The following is a 20548-nucleotide window of genomic DNA, read 5'->3' as shown; positions in this document are numbered from 1 at the left end:
CATGGGAGCCTGACAATGTTATGGTGGAAACGGCGGAGGGAGGTCTGTTGTGGGGAACCTGCTGGGCTCTCCTGGGCCCTGGCCAGCTGTGTTCGCCCCGTGGTGGCTGTGCAGGGCTCGGACTGCCTGCTGGCTCTGGAAGCCTGGCGTGGGTGGCTTCCGGGGTCAGGCGCGGCTCAGCCTTGGGAGGGAAAGACCTCCAGGTCAGAGAATCTGTCCCACATCTCAGTTCTCTGTCCTCCCTCTGGGGCTCTCAGGCACGGCTCATCCTTGGGAGGGAAAGACCTCCAGGTCAGAGAATCTGTCCCACATCTCAGTTCTCTGTCCTCCCTCTGGGGCTCTCAGCCCCGTCTCCTTCCTCTGTCACATGTCACTGGCTGTGAACCATCTAAAAAGATGGCTCTAGCTTACCAATTTCAGTGCTTTCACTCCTGTGATTACATTTAGCCCCACAATGACTAAAGCCAGCCAGCACTCCTTCCATCCGTTCTGCAAACACGGTGAGCACAGTTGGTGCCGTTAGAGCCTTTTCTGACTGTGAGCCTGTGAAGTCCAAGGCCTTGTTGTCCCCGGCAATTTGGGTGAAGCAGGGCAGAAACTTAACTCCATGTAGTAGGGAGGGGGCTGGGGAGGGCAGTGCTGGATGCCAGTACCACATGCGGCCACGGCCCAGTGCCCTTACCCACACGGCTCCTTGCTGGCTCCCAGGAGGCTGGGTCCCCTCTCCAGTCTCCAAATATTCCACTGCTGGGGCTGGAGCCATGAAAACTGGAAGTTTTTTTGTTTGGTTTTAGGGGCGAGAGCCGCTGAAATGGTAGAGTGGTGGAAATTGCCAGTACCCCTCCGTTCCTGGCTGGAGGGCCTGACAACCACAAGAATGTGTGCCCCCCGAGCCCATTATAGTCATTTCACATTCTCTGCCCCATGGATTTTCACGGATCCAGGTCCAGGATCGGGGTGGGGGCTCAAAAACAGGCTGTGAGTGTGAGTCTAGGGCGGTGCTAGAGGCCAGTGCCGCGGAAGGGAGCTTGACCTTGGTTGCAGCCACTGGAGGTGAGAGGGTTAACCGCTGGCCCCCAGCCCCTGGACCTGAGCTCCCTGGGTCAGGGTCTGCGCGCAGCGCCGGCTGGAAGGCTGCAGCAGGTGACGCCTGGAGGAGTTGCGAGGTCCAGGCTGCTCTCTGCTCACTCTCCAAGATCATTACTAACCAAGAACTGGAAAGATAATTAAGAACCACATGTGGAGCTGAGCCTGCTGCCGACTGGCTCTAAGGAGGGGCCGGGCTCCTGGCTGCCTTGCTCCTTCTCTTCTAGGAATGTATTCTGAGGAGAAGCGAGTCCCATGGGGAGTGGGGGCAGGAAGGATGCCTCCTGCCCCTCTGCGGGAGGACCGAGGAAGGGTCCTGCATTATCAAGGGGAGGACAGAAAGCCTGGCAGGGGAGGAGGGAGCCGGCTGTGTGGGAGAGTGAAGCCACAGATGTCAGGCATCACACACAAGGGTGTGACAGTGTAGCACAGCCAGCTGAACCCAGACACCAGACACCCAAATGCTGTTTTCTTTGTTTTTTTGGTGGGACACAGGGAGAGGCCTTTGGTCACATCTCAGCAGTAGAAATTCCTACTATCTTCCCCCGTTTCCTCCTGCTGCTGCCATCGCTGTGTTTCTTCCTCTGTCTTTACTGAGTGGCTCATATGGTCCACACCACCTCTTTCCTGGGGCCCGTGTGTGGGGAGGGGGCACGATGCCCTCACTTACGATACTTGAGCTTCAGTCTTGGCTCCAAAACTCCCCAGCCTGGCCTGAGTCTGGCTCTGTGATGGGGGAAGGCTGTCCTTCAGTTTCCTGGGGGAGTTGGGGAACCAGAGACCACCCCCTCCCCAAAGCCCTAAAGAATTCAAGTCCATTTCCCGCTTCTGAATTGTGGCAGGCAGTTGCTAACAAGAAGCCACTTGACTCATCAGGAGGCTATGAAACCAGTTAGGTGCCTGAGGACCCAAACCAGGGTCTTCAACGAGTCTAGAGGTATGCGGTACACGTGCAGTGTGGCTGGCAAGGGACAAGGGAGCTGGGCATCAGTACCTAAGAGCTTTATGGAACACTTCGGTGTCAGGTACTCAGGACTTTAGCCCCATACGGATCAGTGATGCAGGTACTATCCTCCCCATGTTACAAAGGACAGGAGGAGAAAGCACGGGGTTTGCTGCCTGCAAGTGGCAGGTCCGACTTCTCGGTCTACGCTCTTAACCCGCAAGTTATGCCACCAAGGTCCACGTGGAAAGTGCCCAGCACTGTGCCCGCACACACCAGGCAGGCACTAGTAGATGTCACTTTCCCCTTTCTCCAGTCGACACCATGAGCCCCAGGCCCCGGGGAGAAGGGATCGTGAAGCTCCCTCCTGCAGCTCTGCATCCTGGTTGCACAAGAGCCAGGTGTCAGCCCTGATCAGGGATCCGGTCCCTAGACAGGCATGGCCTCAGCCTTCGTTGGCTCAGTGTCACACACACACCAGGCTCTTCCCCTGGGCTGGTTCCCCATGAGGTAGGGGCAGCCCCTGCCCTCCCCCGACTCTGACTTTAGCCTCTGCCCATTGCTGAGGCCGCTCCTGGCCCCCATCTGGCGGGAACAGGTGTGTGTCTGAGGGCCTGGCGAGGTGCCCGCTGCCCACCTCCCACCACTCGGCAGTGCCTCCCGGCCTGTCACCCGCCATCTGTCCCATCCATAAGCCCGCAGTCATCTCTCTGGCCTCAGGTGAGGGAACAGCCAGGAGCCGCTGGCGCGATGGCACAAGGCTCCAGTGCCTCGGCAGGGAACGAGACAGAGAAGGCTGCCTCCCACCTTGACCTGGCCTGCCCTCGGGGCCAGTCTGGGGCAGTGCGGGTGAATGGCGTCGGGTAGAGCCTGCTGAGTTTATGTTCTCCTCCACAGCGACACTTGTACCTGGGCCAGGTTGGGCTGGCATCCTCTTCTGGCTTCCCCACCACAGACCACGGGGCCCATCGGTAGAACGGAAACCATGACCCAACTGGCCCACCTCTGCAAGCTGATGTAAAAACTCACAGGCGAATGTGCTGCGTGGGCAAGGTGAACAAGCATCACCTGGGAACGTCTAGCTGTCAGGGTCCCCGCGCCCCCTCCCCCAGGCCATCAGCAGTAGAGAGGAAGCTGACCCCATCTGACCTCTAGCACGACAGACAGCAGGCAAACACCAAGGAGCAAAGGAACCCAGAGACGTGGTCACCTCCGGCCAATTCCTTCCAGGACTGTGGTTGCCCGGCTCGGAGGTGGAGGGGAATGCAGCCATCCGGCTCCACTGCTGTGTGGCTCCAGACTGCCACATAAATCAAACTGGCTTTACCATGCTAGTAAATTTGTGTCCAAAATTTGGATTGGAGCCTGAGGCGGCGGGATGATTTAACTTGCTTTGTCCTTAAGCAAGAGGGAATGTAATTGGAGAAGGGTAAGTACAGATGTTTTAATTTTCAGCAAACAGCCCGGTAACTTCCGGCGGGGCCGGTGCCACGGGGGGCGGGGCCTCGTGGAGGGCCCCGGCCCCGCCCATCCCGCAAGGCCTCCTGGGAATCAGCCACGATGGCAAATGGGGAAGGGGCGTCCTTCTTTCACGAGGATGGAAAATAACAATACGCCGGATGAGCTGTGAGAACTGAAGATGTGCAGCAAAAGAGACAGAAGATCACGGCCGATTATGACACGGGACTCTCACAGGCCGGGGCTGCCAGGGGGCCATAGGGGAGGGCTGGGGCCGCCTGCAGACTCCCCATGTTCTTGCAAATCCCATGTCCCCCTGCCTTGAGGCCACCGTGGGCCCCAGGAGACCTGGCGTCCTCGCTCTGTCCAAAGTTCGATGACGGTGAGATGCAGGGGGGAGGCTGCAAGGGGTTCCCTGGAGAGCTGAGCAAGGCACTGAAATCAACGGAGGGAGGGGGAAGGGCCGAGACCCCACCCCAGAGGCTGCTCCTGGTCCAGCTGCTCTGGGCTCCAGGACAAGTGGGATTAGGCCCAGGGCGGGGGCCACACGAGGGAGGGTCAGGAGGAGCCCCCAGGCCCTGAAGCAGAAGGCACATTGAAAATGCAGAGTTCTTTAGGGTCCCCTGTGTCTCCGAGGAAGGCTGGCCCAGCAGGTGCATGCATGTTTTTTTTTGGGGGGGGGGAGGGGAGTACGTGGAGCTGGTGAGGTGCCCGGGAACCTGGCCCTCCTTCCATGGGAATGGTGGCCGGGGCCCCGTCTCACCCCACAGCGCCCACGGGACATGGAGAGTGTGAACGCTGAGCACCCACAGCTCGGCTCCAAAGGGAGCCACCGTTAGTGTTGGAGCGGGGGCAGGGCCGGGGCACTCCCACAGCTGCGCTTTATTCAGACTGAAATGTAAATGGTTAGGGTTTTGCTAGAGTCTGTGTGTGCGTTTCTAAGGGTTTTTTCTGTAAGGTAAGAGCTTCTGCTCCATGTGCTGGGGGGGGGCGGTGGGCAGGCCCGACCTCTCTCACAGGGTGGGAACCACGGGCTCCATGCCCGGGGCGCTCCCAGGCCACTGTGGTGACAGCTGGGGGTAGCTCCCCTCTGGTGGCCCTTGTACGCTGCTCCCCCACCTCCCCCCGGCAGGAAGCCTGAGGCTCCCTTTCAGGGGTTGAGAGCTCTGGGCTTTAAACCCCGTGTGTGGGCTGCTGTGCCCGTGCGGAAAGGCTGCTCCCACCCACTGCTCCGGAGTCATCATGGGCTCCGGAGCCCAGGACAGGAGCTGGCGCCCACAGCAGGGCCCTTCCAGCTCTGGTCTGGGGACCCTGGTGCCAATTAGCACTTACAGCCCTTGTCGTCAGCTGGCCAGGCACTCCCCTAGGAGAGGCACTCGGCACCTCCAGGCCGGGTGGGAAGGTGAGCCCTGCCAGGCCCAGTGGAGAGGAGGGGTAGGGCCTGGGGTTGCCCTAATGGAGATTTCCCAGACAAGGATGCGGGAGGGACTGGGAGAGCGGGGTAAGGGGTGGGGGGACACGTGCCTGGCATAAAGAGTGGCAGTGCCAGCACTGCGTCTCCACCCTTCCGGGGGAAGAGCGCGCCCTGGTGGTGGGGCGTGTGAAAGCAGAGGGCTCCATCCCAGTAACCAGTCCTAGAATCTAGGAGCAGCCGTGTGCCCGGTTGTGGGACTCGGCTGGCTGGGGGCAGCCCCAGCAGGAGGACCTGGGGGAGGGTGACTCCGGCGAGTGAGGCGAGGTGCAGACTGTGCGGAATCCTGGGTGTGGGGGTCCCCCCAGCTGGAGGCGTGGAGGGTACCCTCCAAGAGCCCGGGCCTTGCCTGCCCCATGGAGACCTGGGAGGCGACTAGCTCTTGGCTCTGCCAGCGGGGAGGGCGGGTGGGCCCCACCCCCACCCCTCTCGTCACCAGACTTGTCCTGCCATCAGAGCTTAGTCTCGCTGAGGACGATGTTGGCGGTGACAAAGAAGAAGCAGGAGAAAGCCCAGAGCAGCACAAAGCCCACCCAGAAGGTGTGGCGGAAAGGGGACCCGTGCTTGTTGACGGTCCCGTAGCCGAAGGCCAGCTGGGTGTCCTTGCGGCAGAGGTACACCAGGAAGGCGGGGATGACGTACTGGATACCCGTGCCTGCGTAGGCCCCCGTGATGCCCACCAGGGACTCCAGGTCATGAGTGCAGAAGGCCACCACCACAGGGGGCAACAGGGTGATGGTGGGGAACACCACGCGGTCCACCACCCAGGGGTACGTGCCCCCCTCTCGGTGGAAAAGCGTCTTCCAGTTGTTGCGCAGGGTCACGGCGATGATGGGGAAGTTGGTGCTGATGGTGAAGACGGGGAAGAGGCCCAGGAAGAAGCGCACGGCGGCCAGGCCCACGACATCGCAGCGCGCAAAGTTGAGGGTGTACATGTCCAGGAGGCTGTCACCGCGGAAGCAGAAGATGGCGGTGAAGGAGAGGAGGCCGTAGAAGGCCAGGATCAGCACGTAGTCCAGGAAGACCAGGCGCGTGAGGTGGCGCTTGGAGGAGACGGGGGTGACGAGGGACGGCAGGGAGTGCTGGCACATGAATGAGTAGACGCACACGCCGAGCAGGTTCCGGACCCCGGAGAAGTCGGCCAGCGGCGGACGGCCCTCCCCACGCCCATGCCCGATGCGCACCAGGGCCAGCACGATCATGATGGCGAAAGCTGGAAAACAGGAGGGGAGGGAGTCAGCCAGGGAAGGAGGGGCAGCCCTACCTGGGACAGTCTCTGGTCTGGGGGCGCCTGCCCAGGGACCCGAGCCCCATGAGAAAGAACCATTAAATTCCTGTGGCCGTGGGCTTCCCTGGTGACGCAGTGGTTGAGAGTCCGCCTGCCGATGCAGGGGACACGGGTTCGTGCCCCAGTCTGGGAAGATCCCACATGCCGCAGAGCAGCTTGGCCCGTCAGCCATGGCCGCTGAGCCTGCACGTCTGGAGCCTGTGCTCCACAACGGGAGAGGCCACAGCAGTGAGAGGCCCGCGTACCGCAAAAAAAAAAAAAAAAAAAAATTCCTGTGGCCGTGAGGGTCACACTCTGGGGCAGGTCAGCAGTGGCCGCTGCTGCCGGGGACATGCCGTGCACGCCCCACGCCAGGTGAGGGAAGGTGTCTGGGGCTGAGGGCTGGGCATGACGGGGGCTGCACGGGGGCATCGGCAGTGGAGCCCCGCGCTGTCTTCTCAGAGGAGTGCAGGCCCCTGGCCAGGCGCTTCCCGGCTCCCTTACCGGCCCCAGGGGTCTGGGGGTTGGGGGGCTTCCTGCCAGCTTCCTGACTCTCCTTTGGTTTAAAGAATGTGTGTCTGAGGAGCAGGGGTGGAGGGGTAAGGGGCACAGAGCACTTGGGAGGAGGTGTCCTCCTGGGCCAGGGCATCTGCTAGGGACAGCTAAGGGGCGACAGTGATGAGTGCGGGCAGCCCTGAGCGGAGGCAGGCACTCAGGGGCCGACACCGGGAAGGAAGGTACCTGGGGTCACTCGAGGGAAGAAATGGCACCAAAGCTCAAGGCTGGTGGGAGCTGAGCCCACGGCTGGAGGCCAAGGGCATGTGGCTCTGTTCTCCTGGGCCTGGTGGCACGGGTAGGAGGCACAGAAGTACAGGGTGTAACTCTGACCTGGGTTTGCTGCAGGAGCGGTAGGGGACCCACGATCTATCTGTTCAGAGCAGAGCTCGAGGCTGGCTGCACCTCTTACAGCGGCCCTCCTGTGGGTCTCAGACCCAGAGCCGGGCTTCCCAGCTGGTGCTCCCAGCAGACAGACATACTTCCAGATCCAGCAGTCTCTCTCTGAGTCTCTGGCTTCTTGCATCTGTTATCCAGATCTCCCAGAACTGCCACCCTTAGCCACTCGGCACACCCAGGGACCACTAGTGTCCCTGTCTCCAGTGTTGGAGTCCATAAACCGCTGCTGTCTCTGTTCAGACCAGACCTGACAGCCCCTCCCGCCTGGGCCCCCATCGCTCAGGTAAAGCCCACGATGACACCTGACATTTCTCGGGGAGTGACGCAGGCGAGCGTGAAGGAACAGTGGCTGAAGAGACTGCCTGCCAGCTGCGCAGCTCCTGCCTGCCAGCCCATGGGAAGCTCAGGGCTCCTCCCGAGAGGCTGGGGATCTCCCCACTGTCCCCTCGGGCCACGTCATACCCTCCCCGCTCCCTGGAAGGAAGAGGCCTTTCTTCCAGGATTCACAGGAAGCCAGACCAATGTTTTCCCACAATGACACTTGGAAGTGGGCTCAACGGAAATGTCGTCTGTTACTTTTCATCAGAGCTGCGGACACTGCTGGGGACAGGATCGGGGGAGGGGAGCCAGGGAACAGGCCTGTGAAAATTGCCAATAAACACGATGATTTGTTTCTGATGCTCTCATCCGACTCTGGCCCTGCCGCTCCTGATTCCGAGGGCCCCACGACTGAGGGGGCATCACAAATCCCAACAGCTCTGGTCAGTCAAGGGGCAAGCGGTGACCCAGTCCCTCCCTTGAGGTCTCAGTCCAGGAGCTGCCTCTGGCTGAACCCTCTCGGGGCTGGGACAGGACACCCTGTGAGGGCCTCCCTGTTTCCTTGGGGACACCCAGGACCCTGGCAGTCTGGCTCGTCACATTTCTCAGGGTGGGTGCAGGAGGGGTGTGCGGGCCAGAGATCTGTGTGGCAGAACCGCACCCAGGAAGTGCACTGGGGCAGGATGTGAGGGGAGCACCCAGGGGAGAGGGTGGACGGGTGGAGGCGGAGTCTCCCGTGTGCCAGGGAGTCTGTCCTGGGCCGGAAAGGGTTACGAAGCAGAGCTGAGCGGGTGGGCCGCCTGCTGATTAAGCTGTTCACGAGGCTGCAGCTGATACTTCTGCCAGCAGAGGTGGGCCACCAGGGTCGGGGCAAAGGGGGCAGCTGCTGTAAGACAAGAGCTCAATCCTGTCGTCCCACTAGCGGAGTGTCCCCTGGTGACCCGGTGCTACTCCTGGCCCAGGCCGAGGCCAGCACGGACTGGCAAAGAGGCAAGTGGGGAAATCCTCTGTCTGTTGCTCAGCCACGGGGCCCTGGGTCTGGTGGGCATGGAGGAGGCAGGGAGAAGTTGGCTGTTGGGATGTGAGCTCATCGCTGCTCCCTGCAGCTGGAATGCTGGCTGGTGCTTCTCTGCTCATCTTCCTCTTCAGCCCTACATCTCCAAGAGGCTGTAAGAAACTGGCAGAAACTGGCTCGCTGACTTCAAGGTGAGCTGTCTGGACAGCCCTGACTGGCGGCTCTGACCTTGAGGGGTCCTGGCACCAGGGCCGCCCGGCTCTGCCCTCTGGACCACACTCCCCTGCTCCCGGCCCTTCCCTCCCCTCATTGCCGGGGAAGCAGAGTTCAACAGCCATCTCCTAGATTGATCGTCCCGTCCCTGGGAGATAGCTGCTCCAAAAACTCATTAGGTCTGATAATAAAGCAAGATGAAATGAGGATGACAGGTTGTGAGCGACAAACGCGGCCAGGAAGTTCAGCGGAGAGCAGGGCTCTCTGTGCACACAGGATGCCCAGGGCTCGGGCGCAGCCACTGGCAGCTCGCGCCACCTGGTCGCGGCTGCGTGGGAGGCAGGGGTGGCTGCTTGGGAGAGGGGGACAGGGCGCGAGCGGTCCTGACGTGTGGGTGAGCAGGCCTCACAGTTCCCCGAGGGCAGGGCGGGCTGGTCTTCTCTCCGAGCCTCACAGGCCGTGCTCAGGGAGCCCACGTGATGGACAGGGTAGCAGTCCGCATTCACCTGCATCCACCCGCATCCCGCACAGGAGTCATTCTCCAAGGGGTGAGGAGGTGCAGCCAGTTGCCGGGAAGGATGCTGTCGGGGGAGGAGTTGAGGGCCTGACACATGTCACACGAGGAGTGGCTGACGGCCTCGGAAGATGCAGCTACCAGGTGACGTGGGGGATCAGGAGACTTCTTTTTTAATACCGGCGGTAAGAGCCCATGTAAGAACAACTGTGCTTGTTTTCTGTGGCTCAAGGGGCTCACCAGGACCATTCATTCATTCATTCATTCATTCGTTCGTTCATTCAGCAAAGATGTACTACTGAGAGCCCACTGTGCTGATACTATTCTGGCCATCTGGGGATGGTGCTCTGAGCCAGCAGTTATGGTCCTGGTCCTCTGGAGCCTACAGTCCAGGGGGCCCACCGGGTGGAACTTACAGGACACAAATTACTACAAAAGAAAGAACTGGCTAACAGCCACGTGAGCTGCGGAGGGGCAGGGGCGTAGATGGGGAGATCCCTGTCTCGGGATGTCCAAGCCCAGGGAAGAAGACCATCTGGGGGCCACAGGGGAACCGGGCGCCAGAGCCGATCTGGAAGAACCTGTCGGCTGTCCCCCTCGCGGTGCAGGAGGGAAGGAGCAGCCCGATGAGGGCGGTGACGGGGGGTCGGGGCCCCGGGACTTCACCGCTTCTGCCGCAGTGTCCCGCCCTCAGCATATTGACCCACCTGGAGCTGCTCTCCGCTCTCCCCACATGCGCTGCCTTGGGAGGGAGGGAGAGAGACAGGAGCGGGAAGCAAGTCCTAATCTCGGTACAAATCCTGAGCCCTGAGAGCACAGCTTAGAGGAGACATCTTTCCGCCTCCTTTTCTGAGGAGGTCAGGTTAGAAGTAAAATTGACACCAGGAATGGCCCTCCAGCGCAGGCACGTCCGGGGTGACAGTATCAGGATGGTGGCAGGTCAGTGGGGTCACGTCAGTACTAGCTTTCTGTTCTGGGGGCGTCAGCAGCCTCAAGTATGGAGGTCAAGGTAATATTTCATGTCAAGATGCATTCTCACGACATTTAACAAGTCACGCATGAGTTCCCTTGAGTGGTCAGAGGAGAAGCACCGCTGTCCACGGAGGCCCCCTGTTCCTCCTCCCTTCTTTGTGAGCAAGAGTCAGACGAGGAGCCCCAGCTGGGAGCTGTCTTGCCTCACGGCTGTCTGTCTATCTGACCTCAGAGCCTCTCTCCTCTGCAGAGAGTTGGGCCGGTGAGCCGACCCCCTCTGAACTCCTGCCAAAGGGTAAAGGTGGTCCAGACTTATAAGGGGATGAGAGTGAAAAAACAGACGACCCCGAATCTGGACTGCTCAGCCTCTCCTGGTTCCTCCCTTTGCTCTCCCGGACCCCCCTCCACCCTGGGGCCTCGGCTGCATAAAGAGGTGAACTGGCCCAGACCTCACAGGAGTCGGAGTTGACTCGTTCTTGGGGCCAAATGGAGATAAGCAGGGGTCTGAGGTCTGGGTCCGGGGCTCTGGGAGTCCAACCAGTGGCCCCAGTATGCCTGTCTGGGGGCTGTGGGTTAAGGCAGAGATCAGAGTGGTCAGAAGCCAGTTCCAGCCTTCGTGCACTGGAACCCACCCTTGGGTGGGTTGAGCTGGCGCTGGAGAGGGGTGAGTTCCTTCCGGGCCTCTGCCTTGGCCTCTGGGCCGTGGTGGGGCTCTCCCAGGCACTTGGGGTGGCGGTGAGGCTGTGCAGAGCTCCGCCTTCCTTACAGAATTCTGGGGTCTGTGTGGGGCTGGCATGAGCCGGGCCACCTGCCTGAGCATCACGGGAGTTGGGGAGCTCAGGCCAAGACTCTCCCTGCCTGGAGGAGGGCAGAGCAGAGCTCTCCCAGGAGTCCCCTGCGGCCCCCCCCCATTAGGCTGTCACTCTGAAAGTGTGATGATGGGACATGGGACCCCTCACGATGGTTTTACCGTTCTGCTCCTTCTCCAAGACTGGCTTTGGAATTATGCATGGGCTACCTCTGGGCATGCTGAATGCTTCTGAGGGCCCTCCTAGCAGGTGGCAGTCAAACCCTCGAGCTCTGAAAGAGAAGCACGTGCAGCTGTGCTGTCCACCATGGCAGCCATGAGCCACATGAGGCTCCAGAGTGCTTGAATGTGGCCGGCCCAAAAGGAGCCATGCTGAAGTCTGAAACACACATTGGATTTCAAAGACTCAGTGTGAAAAAGGAATGTAAACTAGCTCATTCATCATTTTCTCATATTGGTTCCATGTTGAAAAGGTATTTTTGATATCTTAGGTTGGATAAGCATATTATTAAAATTAATTAAATGTTCAGATGTGACTACCGCAAAATTGAAAATTCCCCAGTTGGCTCGCATTATATTTTGATGGGGCAACGTGGGTTTACTGTGACCGTGTGCTCCGTGGCGGTGCGTGAGTGAAGCACCTGACCTGTTGGGAATCAGAAAGATCTCTGCCCTCTGCCCCCAGCCTCAGCCCAGGCCTCCTCACTGTAACCCTCGGTCACCTGCCCTGATCTGCACGAGACACTTGAAACCTAGGCCTGAGGCGTGATACTGGGCCAGTCTTCAAAAAGCTAAAGGAAAAATAGGTTATCAGTTCCCCGGGCTGTACCCACCAGGGCGACCTGCCCTGCAGAGGGAAGGCACTGCTGGGCGGCGCTGGGGAAGTGGCCTGTGGTCCTGGGTCATCGAGTCAGAGGGACATTCTCGTGGAAGTTCCAGCTGGAACAGAGCTTCTCTGGAATGCAGGAGGGCTCTGCCCAGTGGCCCGTGCCCGGCCCTGACCCCTGCTGGGTCCTCTGCAGGCACTGGAAGGAACACAGCTGTCACGGAGGAGGGGGACACATGTCCACTAAGGCCAGATCCCTCATCCTTAATCCCTGAGGGCCCTGGAGCACACATATATGTGAAGCTGTGATTAAGAGCCAAAGGCGAAGCTGACGGACTCCTCCCAGTGGAGTCCCGGGGCACGTGTCAGCAGCTGCGGGCCCTCCCCACAAGCCAGCCCTGCAGCGTGCCTCGCCCGGGTGGGCCTGCCTCCTGGGGAGCCGCCTAACCCCCTGAGCTCTGGACCAGCCCTGATGCTGCCCCCAGACAGACAGGGCTGTTCTCTGAGCCCTGTAAGCGGCTCTGCTCTGACACGTGCAAGGTGGAGGCCATCTGTCAAGGCGGCTGTCAGGAGGACGGCGCTCTCTTCTCCAAGAGGGGGATCAACATGCCAGGCCTGATGCTGACGAATGGCCGTGGATGCCCATCCCAGCTCGGGCACTGGCGCTCCAGGCTGGGAGCTGGATCCGGGGGAGGATCCGGCACCAGCTTCCTTCTTCACCACTGCACTGCCCTCAGAGGTGCTGGGGCATGCATGTGTCTCTCCTTAGGCTGGGTCATCAGAGCTGGGCCAGGGCCTCCCGAGATTCAGGAGAGCTGGGAGGAACTGACAGGGTAACGTCAGCCTGAGCTGAGAATCACTGAAGACCAAGCAGTTGCTCGGCCCTAAAAGTGGGCGCAGGCGGCTGTGTAACCGTTCCTTAAAGAATAGGACCGACTGTGAACGGAGAGCCATTGGGCAGGCTCACAAGACCCACAGGCCAGGGGTGTGAGTGGCAGCTCACCGTGCGAAGCTCTAACCCCTTGGAAAGAGCAGGAGAGAGGGAGAGAGGTGGCCACTGCCCTTCTTCTAAACAAGCTTAAGTTCTCAAGTTACTCTGGGTTCAACTCCCGATTCTGCTCGCGAACTGTGTGATCGTGGGGCAGTCACTTAACTTCTCAGTACCTCTGTTCCGTCACCTTTAAAAAGGGGGATGCTCATGGGTGCGGGGGGGAGGGAATAAGATGGTGCAATAAAGAACAGGGGCAGGGCCTGGCCCACAGCAGTTGCTCAAAAAAGTGTCAGTCCCTTATACTGTCGCAGAAACCTGACTTCCCACCCGGAAAGCCCAGGCAAGCAGGAAAACTTGTCAATACCGAGTTCTCTCCTAATTCTCCTTTTGCTCCAAGGAGGGTACTGGGGTCATCCTTGTGACCCCAGCCTGGTCGAGCCACAGTCATGACCCTTCCCTGCTGAGCGTCTCTAGCTCAGGGGTCAGCTAATCTTTGGGGCTCTGGGGGTCAGGAGGACCCCGGGCAGGCTGCTCATATCTGTTCTGTGAATCAGAGACACCTCCTCTCCCTCCACGGAAGGCCACACAAAGCTAAGCTGTCCCCTCCACCTGTCATCTGGGGGGAGTCAGCACGTGCTCTCTGCAGGGGGCTGGGCGAGACTGGAAAGGAATTCTGTTCGGGTTCTTTGGTGCTCGCGTTCGTCCATCCTTCCTCTGTCATCACCCTCCCACCTGAGCACAGTCTGTGGTCGGGGTGGGGCCTCCTTTCATGCTCCGAGAAGACAGGACACACTCCATCTCTGGCTGGGAGGGGTTCCCTCTGGGGAGAAGGGGAAGCTCCCCGTGTAGACGCACTCGGCTCCAGAAACATCTTGGCCCTGGGTGGGATTTCATGTCAGGTGGATGAGACATTCTGTGATTGCTGCCCTTGCAAAAAAAAGTCACCTGGGTTTCCACTGAAGGGAGGGATTTAAAGCCAATCAGACTACCTTCCCATGCAGGATCAGCCCCCGTGGTTTCTGGAGGATTCTAGCTCTGTAGTTGTCATTGTCGTCGTCATCGTCATCATCATCATCATCATCATCATCATCACGGAGGCAGAAGAGAATGATGTTTACATAATCAACTTACGGGACTGAGATCCTACTCCAGAAGGACTCAGGGTAAAGCCTCCCCGCCTCCAAGTGTGTCAGGAGGCGCAGGTCGTTGATAAAGGGCAGCTATGTGAGTCTCTGAAGCAATCAAGTCTTAAGACCGAAATCAAGAGTTCTGGCCTTTTCATCCTTCAACTTTCCACACTCTCAAGGCATGGCAGGTGGCGCCTGGGACGGCAGGCTCTCAATTCTTCATTCTTAAGCTGTCAGGGCCAGCTCCATTTGTAATCGCTGGGAAAGCGCAGCCGAGGGGCCTCTGGCTGCTGGTGGACTAATCTCCTTCCCAGAGACTGGACGTATAAAACCTCCACACCGTCACCTTTCCTGAAGGCCGCTCAGTCCTTTCTTAACCCTTTCTTCTTGCCACTGTCCCCCGCTTCTGATTTGTAGGTTGAAGCCCTAATCCTCAGTGTGACTGTATTTGGGGACAGGGCCTCTAAAGAGGTATTACAGGTTAGATGAAGTCATAAGGGCGGACCCTAATCTGATGGGATTCGTGCGCTTTTAAGAAGAGAAAGAGACACCAGGGTACGTGCTCTCTCTCTGCACACACAGAGGAAAAGCCACGTGAGATCATGGTGAGAAGGTGGCCGTCTACAAGCCAGGGAGGGAGGCCTCACCAGAAACCAACCCTGACAGCACCTTGATCTTGGGCTCCTAGCCCCCAGCACTGAAAAAATAAATTTCTGCCGTTTAAGCCGCCCAGCCCATGGTATTGTTACAGTAGCCTGAGCTAAGACAGCTGTTAAGCAGTGGCTGGATGCAGAGAGAAAACAGGAAGGCGAGGAAGAGGAGAGGCAGTACTGTGACAAGGGCATTGGGTTGCCCTGGTCTGAATGTAAACCCCGGAGCTCCAGGGTTGCCCTGGGCCACATTAGCTCTGTAGACGGATATGGCGGCCTGACCTGGCTGCCTGCCTGGGGTTTACCCTGGCTTGTGTGCAGCCTGATTCTGAGCAGAGGTGAGCCTGTAACCATCAGTGTCCGTCAGACACCTCGCCCCGCCTGGGCCTCACCCTCCCTTCCCTTGGCAGAGTCCAGGCAGCTGGCCTGCTAACCTCCTGGTGGAATAGGAGTCCCTGCCTGATGGCTGGGCCAGCACACATGTCAGCCACACGCAGAGTACAGCTGCTGATAACAGAGGCCGCTCAGAGGGGAGGTGCGGCCGGGAGAGCCATGGCCTCTGCTTGGGGCCAAGCGGAGCTCTCAGGTCAGTCCTGCCGCTAATGAAAGGGGTCATTTGGCGACACGTGGCTGGCCCTTCAGCAAACTTTGATTAAGTGTCCACTCTACCCTAAAAGCCTTAAGACAGAACCCTCCAGTTCCTCTTTCAACTGACCTTTGCATCTGCAGAGAGAACTTCTAGAAAACCAAGAATAAAATTAAGACTGAAATGAAATGTACATAAAAAGGTTTTCCTTGGTTCTCTCCACTGGCTGTGTAACAAGGGAAAGCCGGACCCTTAATGGCCCAGGAGAGCCCTGGACGGTGGCCCAGAGAGAGGGTAGGCAGGGCAGCAGCAAAGGCTCAGGACAAAGGCTGGCTGGAAGGTCAGAGGGGGCCCATGTGCTACCTTCATTAGGGAGCGGGGGTCCTCTCTGGCCCCCCGAGAAGCACCAGTTGAGAGTGAGGGGACAGCAGTGAGTGACCACGAAGGAATTCAAACGCTGAGCTGGCATGCTGAGCCAACGGGATGTGGGGAACAGATGGCTCAGACGTACAAGACCCCAGGCTGCTGGTGGTGACAGACCAGAGGAGGCCCACCAGGAGACACTCAGCTGAGATCAGTCATAGATCTGCGGGGGAGGAGGCCATGCAGCCACAGATAATTCTGGGGACAGGTAAAGCCAGAGCCCTTATGTTCCCAGGTGATGGTCTCCTCCTGGGGACCTTCTGCCACTTGGGCTACCACCACCGGGTCCCACCTCTCCCTGCTGGCTCGCTCTGGAAGACAAATCTGGGGCACCAGCCAGGGGAGGTGGGGCGAGCAGGGCCAAGAAAATTCATGAGGCAGGCTCAAGTTTATCCACCAACAGTCGGGGAGGACGGCGCCTGACCCACTTTGAAGGGAGCACAGAGACGGGAATAACGCGCGTGGTGCTCTGAATACACAATCAGAGGGAAGGCAGCCCTGTGGGTCCCTGACAACCCAGACCGAAGAGGGCTGCCCTGAGCCAGAGCTGCCTTTATTAGAAAGAATTGTTTTTTTAACACCACCAAATGGGGAGCCCCGAGCCGAGCCAGCTGTTCGTGTCCCCGAGTGGGAGGTGTCTGCGTGGGTGGTGGGGGTGAGGGGCTGGTAACGGGAGTGAAGTCATGGTGCTGCTGCAGCCCCTTCCAGTCTGAGAGCTGCCTGCTGGGCGGCCCAGGTAGAACAGTTCACAGTGGTCCATTTCGTGGTTTAGGGCTCCAGGCTCTGGTGCCACAGCTGCTGGGCCTGTGGACATGAAGGACAGCACTGTCGTCAGCATCTCCTAAGTGTCCCTGGTCGACCTACGGCTGACAGTGAGAGCCGGAAGTCAGGAGGAAGCCCAGCCTCTCTGTGAGGTGGGCCTGTGTCTCATTTCTCTTGGGCTCAGGCTTCCTTGAAGACGATGTGGGTGGAGGCTGGTGGGGGCAGGGAGGCTCCCCGCCCGGTGTTCCCCAGGTACACCCAGCGCTGGGGTGGGGCCGAGGGGAGGCCATACGGAGGCAGCCAGCGATGCTCCGAGGTCTCTCCGGGGACCATCCAGCGACACAGCTCTTTCTGCGGGTGGCTTGGGCCACGTCTCTGATCTCCGGGCCAGCCCCAAGGGAGGCTCACTCTGAGGCTGCTCCCAGGACGCGGTGGCCGGAGACGCCAATGGCAGGGACACACACGGGGCTGACGTCTGGATGCTGACCCGCTGCTGAGCGCTCTGCCAACAGTGCTTTCCACACAGTCCCAATTCATCTTCCAGCCTTCGCCACCGCCCGACAGGGAGCCTGGCCCGTCAGTGCACACCGGCGACGGACGCCGGCCGACCTGCGCACCCAGGCCAGAGCCGAGTGTTCAGGAGCCAGTAGACGGCACAGTGGGCAGGTCAGGGAGTCTGCTGAAGCCTGAACAAGTTTCACCTGCCGGGACGGCAACCGATCGCTCTCGTCCACACAAATTCAGGGGCATTTGCAAACCGGGTCTCCCAGACTCAGCAGCCTGGTCTCTCCAGAACTTATTTGAGCAGGAAAAGACACGAATCGATGCTGGCGCGTGTCACAACATGTTCTGACATCTTCCCGACAAGCGGCTATTTGCAAAGGCCATCCAACCTTTAGATCCCGTCCTGGCAGCACCAGGGGCTTCTGGCGGAGGGCATGGTGAACACCCTGGAGGAACCAGCTGAAAGGCTTCCCCGTTTGTCTGGAGCTCCGGGGGCCCCTGCTCGGGGTGGGGGGCCCCTGCAAGTCTGCCCCAGCCTCATTTCAACAGATGGCAGAACAAATTCCTAATTACGCACAAGAACGCTTCCGGCTCAGCACGTTTATTTTTGATTTTCCGGTCCCTTTGGTGCTCATTCTTCCCTTTTGTCTTCCTAGAACCTGAGCCAGCTTATTGCCACCCTGAGCTCCCCGCTCGGCTCCCTTGGACAGTCTGGGCCCTAATCTGGGCGGCTGGAAGAGGCAGGGTGCGTGGGAAGGAGGGAGGTCGGGGGTGCACGGCCGCACAGCTGCCGTTCAGAAGCAAAATGAAGAGGGAGCTCACTGCAAACTGACAATTTGGCGCAAACTTGAGAGGACTAATGGGGCCTTGGTGCTCACTGCCTTTGGAGGAGTTCTAGAAAAATCACCTGAGGTCAGCTGGGGCCAGAGGACACAACCCCCTGGGACATCCCGTGGGCAGGGCGCGCTCCCTCCCACAGCGGGGCTGCCTGGGGGCTCCCCGGATTCCACAATCTCTGCTCCCTGCCCCCCCCCCACTTCTGCCCGCTGCCTGGGGTCAGGACCAGGGAAACTCCTTCTACCACGTCTACAAAGGAAAACGTCCAGGCTGGGAACTGAACCCCGGGTTCAACTACATGTTAGAGAGTTGACTTCACTGGCCGATTTGTCCTCCACCTGAGAGGGCTTTGTGTCAGAGACGGGTCTACTTCTCAAGCCCAGAGGCCTGAGTCCCTCACGGAGACAAACGACTGGTCTGTGCCGTCGTCACCCACAGCAGCGCCTCGGGGAGAAGGTCCGCGGAGAGGCTGCTGCCGCTTGATTATCTCAAGGATCAGAGGGAGAAAAGAGGCGAGTGGCTTGCAGAGACAGCCATGTCACCACCAAAACACGAGCGCGGACGACCTTCACGGGCTGGTCTCCACCTGGCGCCCTCTCTCAAGGCCACGGCCGCCTGACTCTGTCGCACTGCAAGGGCTGCCACCGAGGGCCCAGGAAGTTGCAGGTGGGAGACCAGAGGTGTCGCCCTGCAGTCCCCTTGCTGCCCTGTGGGAGGGGGGCTCTGGCTGGGAGGAGAGGCAGGATGGGGTCACCGGGGGCCCGGGTGGCCTGTGCCATGGGAAAGAGCAGCTGAGTTTCTAAAGCAACTGAGCCGCAGGTGACACTCCGTGAGCCCGGTTCTGGAGGACAAGGAAGAGAACTCCCACCACAGAAGCAGGAGGGGCCACTCGAGGGGCCTGAGGACGCTGTGGCCAGCTAGCAACGGGAGCTCGGTGCCACCTCTGTGGGTGGGAGCTGGGTCTGACCTGAGCCTGGGGGCACCTGGCGTCCTGTGCCCAGACAGTCGCTCTCTATTTACCGTCAGCCTCCTCCTCTCCCTCTTACAACCTTCTCCCTTTTAACAAATGCATCGCTCACCAGACGTGAGAGGACCTCGTCATGCTAAACAGGCCCCAGGTGCTATGGAAGCCATTAACTGTCATTATCCAGGCGGCTCCCCGCGTGGCCGTCATGTCAGCTACAGCACGTCGTCCCCTCCACCCCCCGCACCCCGCTCTGTCCCCCCGACGACGGAACCAGCGCTTAATGAGCCCCTTCCACCGCTGATGCGGCAGGTCAATGACAGCCAACCCTGAGCCGGGCAGGGGCCAGGGAGCGAGGAGGGAGAACGTTTTTCTCCAAATACAGCTTACCGAGAGAAAACTTTTCCTTCTGGAGGTCACCGGGGCTTTCAAATACTTCCTCTAAGCGGACTTACAAGGAGAAGATTGGACGGCCAGTCATTGTGATCCCAGTTTTGGGGCACAACCCCTCCTGGTACCCACGGAGGCTCCCTTCCAGCTTCTTACCCCGGAGCTAGCGTGATCCTTATGTTCTAAGGAAGGAGCTTGCGTTTTTTCCCCAGGTGGTCATGTTAGTTTAACCCAGGGCTTTGGAGCTTGTGAATGAAATCTGGGAAGAGCAGCCTATAGGGTCAGAGCAACTGGGTGGGGTCGACAAGGACTCCTGCCCCATCCAGGTGTTCCCTCGTCTCAGCTGGACGGTGAAGGGCAGCTCATCGAGCTACAGAGGCCCCAGAGCTCACACACCGGACGGCTCAGTCCTGCCCTCATCTCCTTGCAGGAAGGACCAAGAGTGGGAAGAAGCTACAGGCTGGCGAGTCTGGCTCAAGACAAGGCACTGGCAGACGTCCCCTCAGGGTGGAGCAGGGCCCTTCCCCCTTCCTGAGCTCCTGGGTTGGAGGCTGCCCACCCCGTCCTCGAGCTGCAGCGCCTGCCTCTGCAGGGGAGGGGCTGGGCTGGATGACCTGGCACCTTCCAAATGGAGATGCACCAGGACTCCTGGGACGCAGTGGCTCCTTACACTGGGATCTTGGAATCCTGGAGTGAGGGGAGCCAGGGGCCTGAAGGTGCCAGACTTGCTGGAGACCATCTGGATCAGAAACTGTCCTGAGCTCGTCACGATCTAGTGCCGAGTGCCAGCATGGAATAAGGAGCGATGTGCACCCCGAGTCCTGATCAGGGCGGGCGTGGCAGTGACGAGAGCTGGGCCAGAGGGTCAGGAGGAAGGCCACCCAACCTCGGGTTCCTTGGGAACCTCTGTGCTGATGGGCAGTGGGGATCCTGGGGAGCACCCCGCGGGGGTCCTGGAGGCTGGGCAGACCCCCTCTGCCAGGCCCGTCAGACAGAACAGCAACAGCATCTTTGTTTTTAGACCAAAACAGGCGTGCAACTGATCCCAGAGCGCCTGCCAGTGGAGGGGGTGGTGGCAGCAGTGACTGCACACCCTCCGGTCATGGGTCCAGGTGGGTCAGCAGCCTGGCCCTTCCGGGTGGCTGGTAGGACAGTGTTGGAGGTGACCAAGCTCCCGGCCGCAGACCTGGTATGGGGGAGAAACCCCCAAGCTCCCCTGAGGATGGTGGCGCTCTCGCTCAGCAGGGCGTCAGACAGTTGTAAGGTACTGCAGATGGGGTGTCTCTTCCCGCCCTGGTGGTCGGGGACACAGAGGTGGCCGCCATGGCCCATGGGGCTCTTTGGCTGTGCCACACGGTGCACCCATGAGAGCAAAGAGCAGGCTTCTCCCCCGCCCTGAAGGGGGCTGAGCCCGACCCAGGGCCCCAGGAGCCCCGGAGCCCACCTGTGGGTTGCAGGGGGACCCAGCA

The 20548-nt window shown here is 59.8% G+C and overlaps 1 protein-coding gene across 2 annotated transcripts in view; it reads right to left on the bottom strand.

Annotated features, from left to right (window-relative positions):
* Nucleotides 1-3381: 3381 nt before the first annotated feature.
* Nucleotides 3382-20548, bottom strand: part of TMEM104 (transmembrane protein 104) — a 57158-nt gene continuing 39991 nt past the window's right edge. For both annotated transcript variants that reach the window (XM_081218025.1, XM_081218026.1), the window contains exon 10: nucleotides 3382-6171. In XM_081218025.1, the coding sequence (XP_081074151.1) occupies nucleotides 5411-6171 (761 nt within the window). In that variant the 3' untranslated portion in view covers nucleotides 3382-5410. The remainder of the gene's footprint in view (nucleotides 6172-20548) is intronic.

The sequence above is a fragment of the Mesoplodon bidens genome, assembly GCF_964165515.1.
Source record: "Mesoplodon bidens genome assembly, chromosome: 19".
NCBI lineage: Eukaryota > Metazoa > Chordata > Mammalia > Artiodactyla > Ziphiidae > Mesoplodon > Mesoplodon bidens.
This window is presented reverse-complemented; position numbering and strand designations above follow the sequence as displayed.